The sequence below is a fragment of the Anser anser genome (genome assembly GCF_964211835.1).
Source record: "Anser anser genome assembly, chromosome: 15".
In the NCBI taxonomy this organism is placed as follows: domain Eukaryota; kingdom Metazoa; phylum Chordata; class Aves; order Anseriformes; family Anatidae; genus Anser; species Anser anser.
Genome location: NC_139736.1, coordinates 17,748,459 through 17,758,911, shown reverse-complemented (window position 1 = coordinate 17,758,911; position 10,453 = coordinate 17,748,459). Strand labels below are relative to the sequence as shown.

The following is a 10,453-nucleotide window of genomic DNA, read 5'->3' as shown; positions in this document are numbered from 1 at the left end:
CGTGCGTTCAGCAAACGCAGCCCGACTCACGAGTGTAGGAGCGCGTTAAGACCGCGTAGCGGTGCCCTAGCATGGCGCAGCGCGGGGCTTAAAACGACACGAGTCGGGCCGGGCCTGGGCCTGACGAGGAGCGCTGGGTAGCGGAGCCGGCCGCGCCCTGAGGGTGCTGCGAGCTCTGAGGGGGCCGGGGTTAGCGGCGCGGCTCGTTCCCGGTGAAGGGAAGGCGGGCTTGAGGCGTGTCCGCCCCGCCTGGCGCCGCTCCGGGGCGGGAGGAACAGAAGGTCGACCTGGGCCCGGGCCTCGGCTGAGGTGGCAGCGCCGAGGCGGTAGGGAGTGGGCGGGTAGCGGGGAAGACGCCGGGGAAGCTCTGGGGCTCTTGCTGGGTGCTGAGGTGAGGTGGGTCTGCGGAGAACCCCGCTGCCTCTCCCTTTTAGAAAAGGAGGAGGAGGACGTTTTCAGACGCAAAAGCTTGGTTTGGTTTCTTCCTCTTGGAAGTGATGTGTCGCTTGCTTTACGTAGCAAGCCGACAGCTTGTGCTTGGCTGGGAAGAGAAGTGGTGGTGAGCGCTCTCGGGAGCCTGGCTGCGCTATCGGTATGTAGCGCTGTACTGCTTGTCGGGCTTCATTATTCTTTTTTCTTACAAACTTGCATGCTTACTTCTTGTGTTGGGTCTAGTCTGGATGGAAAGATGGTAACCCGGTAGTGAGCAGCAGTCAGATGGGGGAGAGCATAAGCGTATATAAGTTTGTTAATGCCTGAGGGGAAAATCCTTCAGCCCTTGGTCCTTTCTAACATGTAATGATAAGTCATCTGGATCAATGTGTGTCCTAAGAAACTAGATACGACCAGTTGACAGAGTGTAGTAGGAACATAAATAGGATGATATTTTTGGCAAGCTGGGGGGGAAACTTACACTGGAAAAAATGTGGAAATCTTACACTTTTCTCAGCTCTGCATTTTCAGAAATACCAGCAATGGGTAATTACTAGTAAAGAAGTTAATACAGAGCTCAGTCCTTCACTGAGATGGCAAACAGAACAATCCCTTATAATTTTGAGGCTTGTGACTTCATGAACTGGGGGTTTTTACATTGCCTAGCATTGGTCTTTGTTAAATTTTATTCCATATACTTGTAAAGAATAGTGCCAGAGTAAATTAGATCAAAATGTTGCATGTATTCTGGTGTTGGTTTTATTTTTTTATTCTCTCCTGGTATTTTCTAATGATGTTTCTTTTGATTGATTGGCCAAAATAAGATGGGCGTCTGAATCGGAGAATTGGTGAGGTTTTTGGTTTCACTTTCATGTGCTACCTAACACTGGAAAAAAACATACAGGGAGACTGAGCTCAACACTTTACATCTAGAGTCTGATTTTGATTGTAGTTTGCAATAAATACATATTTTTTGAAAAAGTAGATCATGTGTCATTTTGGGAAGAGTTAAGTTAGTTAAAAAGTTTAAAACCATCAGAGTGACAGATGTTACGATGATAAAATAAACTTGCAATTCTAAACATATTTAGTAACTTTCTTTTCTTATTGAGACTTGTCTTGTTGCTTTGCAGAAGTAATGCTGTACCAGATTTGAAGATCTGAGAGAGCTTTTGGTTTGCATAAGGTATAAAAGAAAATGGAAGAAGATGAGACTTCACAAGGTGAACCTGAGAGGGCAGAAGTTAAAGCACATGCTACCCCTGAAATCAGTCGGCGAATATCAGTTAGTGAGTTCCATTGCCATTGCTGTTATGACATTCTGGTTTATCCCACCACCCTGAACTGTGGACACAGTTTCTGTAGACACTGCCTAGCGTTGTGGTGGGTATCCTCCAAGAAGAATGAATGTCCAGAATGCAGAGAAAAATGGGAAGGATTCCCCAAAGTCAACATTCTTCTCAGGTAATTGTAATGTGCTTTTCTTTAAAAATTTATTTCTAAAACAACCAAAATTAACTGTCTGGTTTCTTGAATCTGCTATAAATTTTTGTATTTTATTGGTAACTTGAACTGTCACAAGGATGTTTAGAGCCAGAAGTCGTATACCTTCTTTGTTGTTTGTTTTTTTTTTTTAACTGTGCAAGCATGTTTTTCTGCATGAAAGTAAAGTGTTGTTTACTTGTTTGTTTCCCCCCCCCCTTCTTGAATATTTTAGAGAATGGAGAGGAGCAATCTTTTTTTTTTAATTTATACTGAGACAATTGCATCTGTTAAAATTATTAGGAAATAACCAGTTATTTTAAGTTAGAAGGATCCTTGATAAGTTTGTGATTATTTCTGTAGTAAGAATTATTTATAGGAAGAAGTATGATCTTATGGCAGAAGAAAGCTCAAGATATCAAACTGTTGTCTTAAATTACCTACAAGTTCTTGTGGTGTGTTCAAGACAACATTAGCCTACATTAATAGGATTTTAATAAATAAGTTATAGAATTGATGGTATGCTTTTATGTTGTTTCTTGCTTAGCATTTTGGAATAATTAAGGCATCCTAGTAGTGTACACAGTACTGATTTTATATATGAGATAAGGATTGTTGTTTTTAAATGTGAGATTTTTAACTTCCTCCATCTTTAAAAGCTAAGGAAAATACTGTTTTGAAGTAATTGGTGTAAGTTTAACTTTACTAAGTATCGTTAACTAATGTTTTCTTGCTTTCAAAGATGACAGTCTTTGGTAGAGGCTGGAAAACAAAAATCTTAAAATTAATCCCTTTTCTGAATGCTAGGCCTCAATGGTTATAGGTCAATGACAAGTATTTTTCCCATTAGGGATGTTATTGAAAGACTCTTTTCTGATGCAATTGAACAAAGAAAAGAAGATATTCAACAAAACAGTGATGTAGCACGCAGCTTAGCAACCTTCCAAAAATATGGGAATGACCAGATTTCTACAGCTCCAAACACAGGAAGAATTAATCCTCGAGGAGGAGGGTTTTTCTCAGGCGTTCTGACAGCTTTAACTGGTGTAGCAGTAAGTTTCGTTGAGATGGTTTTCCATATCCTTCATTTAATATGTAAATAAATATACTTAAATTACATGCACATAAAAAGGGTTGTATAGAAGAGACTTTGGCTGAGCTGAGTAAATAATGTAGCAGAGTTGTCTGTCAGCAGCTATAATTGTAATATACAACAAATGGAAGTTAGACAACTTGGCTAAGACTCCAAGATAGTTCCTTGTAACCTAAATATTCTCTAGGGTTCTTAGCATGAAAGATTTTGCGTGTCAAGTCCCTCAATGCACATTTATTTGTATGATAATATATTAGCTTTGCAAAGGATCTTTTTTTTTTTTTAATCTACCTATAGGTAGTACTACTTGGGTATCACTGGAGTAGCAGAGAATTTGAAGATGATCTTCTTGTCCACAAGCCAGTTGCTAAATGGACTGCTGAAGAAGTGATGCTTTGGCTAGAGCAATTGGGCCCATGGGCTTCACATTATAAAGAGAAATTTCTGCTGGAGAAAGTGAATGGAAGGTGAGGGGTCTAATTGTCAGGAGTGGCTATCATTTGAGTTGACTACTAGATAGTTTTCATTAGACATGGTATATTATGAAATGACCAGACTTTGTTCCATAGATAGTGGGAATATTCTATGGATGTAGCAAAGGAAAATACAGGAGATGTTTTAACACTTATAGTTGAAAACTTTAGTAGTAGACACTAAGCAACCTAACTGAAAATTTTCTAAGAACTTCTTTAAATACTAACAATGGAGACCGAAATGATACTTAAAGTAAAATTCTACTAATGCATTATCTACCCCCCACCTTTTCTTTCTTGCGGAAATTTGTGCGCTATATGCATTGTTGCACTCCACCCAAGAGTTCTAGGTTTGATATCAGGAGACCAGACTAGATCTGTGATGTAATGAAGAATTGTGTTCAGTGATAGCCAACAAGCTGCTAAATTTGCATGCTGAAAGCAGGCAAGAGAAAACTTGAAAAGAAGGATATTTAAAACCCAGGCTCTGAGATGCAGTTGATTCAGAACACTCCATGTGGAATGTAATCCAAAAGGTGATAACTTCTATCAGTAGCTTATTGTTTCATTATGTAATTACTGATTTGTTAGTCATATCTTTTTGGTGAAGAGTCACTGTTTACCTTCTGAATTCTTCTGCTCTTGTAGGCTCCTTCTCACACTGACAGAGGAGGATTTCACAAAAGAGCCTTACAGTATAGAGAACAATAACCATAGAAAAGCTATTATGGTGGAATTGGAATGTGTCAAAACTTTAGGCGTTAAACCACCACAGAACCTTTGGGAATATAAGGTAAATTCTGTATAAAGTCTGCGATCTATATAAAGTAATTTTAAAATGTATTTCAAAGAAAATTCTCTTAAAGTCAAAAGCAGTGTTAAGGAAGTAGAATTAACTCTGAAAAAAATATAAATATATATATATATATATAAAATGCCCAGTTTAATGAACTGTTGTATTTGAAAAACGATCTTTTTAAAAAGTCTAAGAACTGATGTATCCCTTAATTTTTTCATCGTTCAAAATTTGATACCTTTCAGGCAGTAAATCCAGGAAAATCACTCTTTCTTCTGTATGCACTGAAGAGTTCTCCAAGACTCAGTATGTTATACTTATATCTGTTTGATTATGCAGAAGCTTTCCTACCTTTCATCCACACAATTTGTCCTATGCAAGAAGACCAGTATGAAGATACTGTCACAAAATTATTAGTAAGTGTTCAGGTGCTGCATGGTTGAAGCAATTTAAGATTTAGTTGCTTAAAAGCATGATGTAATTATTCATCATTTCATCTCATTACCATTCAACTTTTTAAAAAGAAATATTGTAAAGTAAATGGTTCCTCTTATTTTATTGAATGAGATTAACAGTGTTGTGACTACAACCTTTAGCAAGATATTTAAGGGTTTTAAACATGTGAAAATGATTCTTATGATTCTTTTTTTTTTAAGGTCACATGACTGTAGAAAAACCTTTATCTGAAAATATCCGCATTTAAAAAATTGCATTATAAAGCCTGGATGTTTGTGATGTTTTATGCTACTCTAATGGAAATTACTGTGTTACAATGCTATCTACTAGAAAGCATAAAAAAAGATTAATTACTGCTTTCAGTTTGTTTAAAAAACAAAAAACAGAGGAGTAGTGGAAATAAGCCAGTCAGTATTGTGTCTATTTAGTAGGAAACTGTTTAATGGTTTTTTTTTCTTAATTTACAGGACCTCAAAGATCCTACTTGGAAACAGTGGAGAGAATTCATTGTGAAGTATTTATTTTTGCCATACCAGTTGATAGCTGAATTTGCTTGGGATTGGCTGGATGTGCACTATTGGACATCAAGATTTATAATTGTAAATGCAATGCTGCTCTCTGTTCTCGAGTTATTCTCCTTTTGGAGGCTCTGGTCAAGAAGAGAATTGAAGTAAGTCTTACTGAGCTTGTTGAGGGGTTTAGGAAGTATGTGACCTTATAAACTGGAAAATAAGTCTCTTATGATTTCACAGTTGCTTACAGTGTCTAACCACAACTCTGAGACTAATAAGAATATGTGAATCTAAATCTGCACATGCACTAATTTCCAGTCTTGAATATATTTCTTGCTGTGAATACTTGAAAGGATTTATTACAGCTGGTTTTACTGATCAGGTGTAGCAAATGCAGTAATGGTAATATGCGTGTTCCTAACCGTTAGTTCTCAGGATAAGAGTTAATGTGTACCTGCCTTTTATGGTAACTGGTATTAGCTGTCAGCTGAGAACTAAACGTGCAAGAATTCTGTCAAGATATACTTACAGTATAGTTACTAAAGGATGTATCCTCAACTTAGTTTAGTTAGACTGATATTACCTCTGATGGTGATCAAAATTGCTAGAAGCAACAGAAAAGTTACTGCTTTGGTCTTAACTTCAGGTGTATTAATATCACTTCATAATTGCTTGATCTTTTGTTTATAGTTTCTAGAAGTCGCATAGCAGAAATTCTTGGTTTGACATATATGGGTTTTTCACTTTGTCAGCAGCTAGGGGGCAGAACATCTTCAAACAAGAACAGAGTATATGAACATAATCTATGACAAATCCAGAATTTTACCACTTTAACTGCTGTAGTTTGTAGTCTGAATAAATTGACTTAATACATCCTCACATAAAAAGTAGTATTACTATATTTAAGAAAGTTTCTATGGAGTGCAGAATGATGCTTTGCAGGTAACTGAGTAAGCGTTAATTTATGCTGCAGCCTCAAATTATTTAGCTTGTCTTAGAATGGTTAAAAACAAAACAAAGTTCCATTAAGCCTCTCCCTTTCCTTTTCCACAGGACTATTCCTCACAGAATGTGGAGACATTTCTGGAAAGTCTCAACCCAGGGTCTTTTTGTTGCTATTTTTTGGCCATTTATTCCTCAGTTTGTCTGCAATTGTTTGTTTTACTGGGCCTTGTACTTTAACCCAATTATAAACATTGATCTTGTGGTTAAAGAAGTAAGGCGTTTGGAGACACAAGTGCAGTGATTGGCATTAGAAATGTTGAGCTATTTAGTTTCTAAAAGTGGTTATTTGAAAGAAACTTTGCTTTTCTCCTTTATGTATGTGGCAGTGAAAATGTTGGATTACATTAACTTAAACATACAAAAAAGCCTTAAGGTAAGTTACTCTTAAACAGTTGATTCCAACTCTGAGGATGGGCTTTATTATCCAAAATGATTTTTATAGTAAAAACATGTGTATATATATATATATTCCTGATTTTGCCATTTAAAACTTAGTCATGTCATCATATTTTTGATCAAATCAAACTTCACTATTCTGTCTTAAAATCGGTGTCTTCTGAACAACTACAGTGGTGTTTAGTATTTCATACCAGGGAAATGTGTTGCTCAGAACTTAAACTTGCCAAAGGAGAGCTCTTCCTGGATAGGCTTGATATTGAAAGTACTTCAGTGTTTTCAGCCTGCTTTACATGTGAAGTTGTGACTGTCAAATGCACGATAAAGTTTGGTCTAGAATTCCCCCTGTTAAGGGCAAAGACTGAGTTTTCTTGCCTTTTGGAAGATAAGGTGATTTGCCATTCAATTTGCTTTGTTTTGTTCAGATCAGTTAGATTTCATCAATAGCTTCTTTAATGCTCTCCTCTTAAAGTCTGTTGCTAATCCTTAAATTCAGGGTTATCTCTTAAAGGGATTATTTTGGATAAGTGACCTGACACTGTAATTATGTCTTACTGCAATATAAGGTGTGTATCTAGAACTGTGAATGAATGTTGACTGGAAAGTTATTTTGTATAAACTGGATTGCCATTTATTAATGTATTGTTTTTTTTTGACTGAAGCAGAACCTCTTAAATATTCAAGAGCTGCGTCGCCTTGCATTATGTTGTTGATTTTTTTTCATTTGTTATCATTAATACGAACTTTAAATCTGCCTATGAATATTTTTAAAGATTAAAGATACATTTTTAAATCGTAGGCCTTCCTAAAGAAGTTTTATTTATTTTATATCAAAGTGCTTGACATTTTCTTTGACAGTAAATGCTTGAAAAGAAAAAACTATGTTGGGCAATTTTTAATACAGGTGACCTCTGAAGTAGAGTGAGATACAAAAGTTGAATTAGGTTTCCTAATAAACGTCACTTCCTGTCAGTTCAAATGTAACAAATGTTAAGATAAATGTTAGTGGAAAAGTGTGGATTGTATCTTACATTCCAGTGAAGCGAGGATGGAAAATTTGCAGTGAATGATATTATGAAGCTGAATATAAACCAACAAATATTAGATATTAGGAAGAAATTCTTCACTGTGAGGGTGGTGAGGCCCTAGCCCAGGCTGCCCAGAGGAGCTGTGGGTGCCCCATCCCTGGCAGTGCCCAGGGCCAGGCTGGTTGGGGTTTGGGCTTTGGGCAGCCTGGTCTAATGGAAGGTGTCCCTGCCCACGGCAGGGGTTGGAACTGGGTGGTTGTTAAAGGTCCTTTCCAACCCAAACTATTCTGTGATTCAAACAAATTTTAAGTCAGTTACTCATTAAACTGATAAATACTAAATAGGAATTTGAGGTTAGTAAATAAAAGCTTACACCAAACTACTGAACATGCTTTTTTAGTCCATGTATTGTAGAAGGTAAATTAGAAGGTAGATGTTTACTTCAGCCATTCTGGGATAGAGGAGCTAGAGTGGCAGGAAGGAGAATCAAGAAAGCGAAAAATCATTTCTTGTCAATACTGTGACAAAAATAGTCTTTTTAGTTTTAAGTACATACAGAGTTGTCATAAAGGCTGATCTTTTGTACCTAATATCTACACACAGGCTGAATCTCACCACACATAACATCTGGCCACAAAAGGTACTTTGTATGGTAGGGAGCTTTAGAAAAACATTTGGCAGCTTCACTATCACATTCACATGCCATTTTTTGACACTTGTCTTCTATTGATTCTGAAAGAAAACAAATAAGTTTGATATTAGTTTGAAGTAATTAGAAATAACAAATGGACCTACAACAATTGCTACTTCCTGTTCTATGTTTGCCAGATAAATAACGCAATCTTTTACAAAACAGCAATCATGCTTTGTTTTATTCTTGTAGTTCAAATGCAACAGGAACTGTACTGAGCTTTAGTAAGACAGTTCTTTTGTTTATTGGAAAATCTGTCGTATTTAGACTGAGCTCCATGCAAGGACAGCTCAGCAATAGAGGATACATAAGCATGGTTTGCTTTAGCAAAAGTTCTCTACCTTCTTTAGAAAAGGAACTCTGGTAACTAATTCCCCTTTAGAAAGTGGTATGTAACCCTCCTTGCCTGCCCTTTTGCTCTAGTGAAATTTGAGTTTGAGAAGAAATTTCCATTTCACATATGCTTTACTCTATTAAAGGATGTAGCATTAAAAATTATCTATGTGTAATAAGGAATGCAAAGGTGTTCCATCTTCAGCTTATATTCCCCCCCCCCCCCCTTTTTTTTTTTTATTAAGGTATTCTATAAGAAGCTAGGTAAAATGTGTTAAAGTACAATAAAATCCATCTCTGGCCATGTTTGTTTTGTAATTGTAGTCCTTACAGAAACTTAGTAGGGTTTTTTGGCATGAATTCTTTCTTCTAGCATTAACATTTCTTATTGGCATGAACAGTTTCTTCCACGGCAGTATATTTTAGTCTTATTGTGCCAACCCAGAAATGCGATTATTTTTTTCCTGCAGCAGTCTGTAAACTGAAAAATTTTTGATTGTTTTGCCAGAGTGTGAAAGCTTACCTCCATCTCTGCTTGAGATTTGTCTAAGAGCAGAACAAGCATTCAGTTTTGTGATGAAGAAACTCAAATTCTGCTACGAAATGGGACTGTTCTCAATGTATATACGTTGATGTTGTAACTAGCTACCCTACAAGCTTCTTTTAGTGTAAGAAGCATAAATAACTTAGCAGCATAAATAAAACATTAATTGAGAAGAATTCTTTTTTGGGGGGGGGCGTGTTATTGCTCCAAACTTAACTTTCTCAATGGTATGCCAGCTATTTTGTTATTTTGTTCCAACTTTATTTCTTGCTGATATGCTTATTGTCTTGGCTAGTATTTCAAAATGTCAGCTTCTGGTCTGGAATAGGAGCAGAACCTTTACAGCCAAATATAGGCTGACTGTAATTTGACTGTTAAATAGTTTGAGAGAGAAGATGCTTAGCACTTCTGGAGCAGAGGAGGAAATTACTAAGTAGAGAGTCTATATGAGCTAGATGCTTGGGCAAAATAGGGGTTGAATGAAAAGGAGGAAAGAAAATAACATCAAAAAACTTCATCTGATTTCAGGTCAGGCAAATACATTAAATTGAGTTGTGAAGCGAGGGTTTATCTTTTGTATTCTCTGAATGACCTACTCTGCTACCTGTAAAATATGTCAGTCTGAGAGTCAGACTTGTAAACAAATTTATAAAAGGGCCTGCATTTTTGCAGTGCAAATAATAAGCTATTAAGCTGATTTGTATTCTGGGTAGTAGCATACAGTTACATGCAAAGTAACTTTGACTTAATGCTTAAAAAAAAAAGGCTTGCAAAGCTTGGGGGATTCTTATTTGTTATGGCTTCAAAAAGTTCTTTAAGTATATCTGAAAACACTGGGTGTTGTAAACAAATCATGTAAAAGACATGCTGCTTCTCCCTGTTACATATTTTTGTTTCACTTCTTTAACATCTCTTTGTCCCTCCCTTTTATACTGTAGCTTGGCATGTATTACATTCATATTTTGGAGCAATCAAACAAGTTTTATCAGGCTGAATTTTCAAATTTACATTTTATGGCTTGTGGACACGCTATTTCAATAAACAAATATACTCATCAAGTAACTTACTGCCTTAGTGTTTGAACTTTTAAGTTTTAATTGCAGTCACTTGTGCATTGCAGTCACTAGTAGTGTGGTGTGCAGTCAGTCAGTGGTAAATATGCCAAAAATGTGTACATTGTGAACTTAGAAATGGTATATAATATTTTCTGCT

At 36.5% G+C, this 10,453-nt stretch overlaps 2 protein-coding genes across 5 annotated transcripts in view; one reads left to right on the top strand and one right to left on the bottom strand.

Moving 5' to 3' along the window:
- Positions 1-7,440, top strand: BFAR (bifunctional apoptosis regulator). Of its 4 annotated transcripts, none has more exons than XM_083799880.1 (8): positions 1-309; positions 1,566-1,896; positions 2,765-2,966; positions 3,305-3,474; positions 4,129-4,273; positions 4,522-4,692; positions 5,200-5,402; positions 6,298-7,440. In XM_083799880.1, the coding sequence occupies exons 2-8, from the start codon at positions 1,631-1,633 to the stop codon at positions 6,488-6,490; spliced, it is 1,350 nt and encodes a 449-aa protein (XP_083656006.1). In that variant the 5' UTR covers positions 1-309; positions 1,566-1,630; the 3' UTR covers positions 6,491-7,440. The 4 variants fall into 4 exon arrangements, with proteins under 4 accessions (XP_083656006.1, XP_083656005.1, XP_083656004.1 ...); XM_083799879.1 differs by having other exon boundaries at positions 1-326; XM_083799878.1 differs by having other exon boundaries at positions 1-391.
- The window catches only part of LOC310881936 (phospholipase A2-like), an 11,659-nt gene continuing 8,644 nt past the window's right edge, over positions 7,439-10,453 (bottom strand). Inside the window, exon 4 of the mRNA XM_083799911.1 lies at positions 7,439-8,405. Within this exon, the coding sequence (XP_083656037.1) occupies positions 8,260-8,405 (146 nt within the window). The 3' untranslated portion in view covers positions 7,439-8,259. The remainder of the gene's footprint in view (positions 8,406-10,453) is intronic.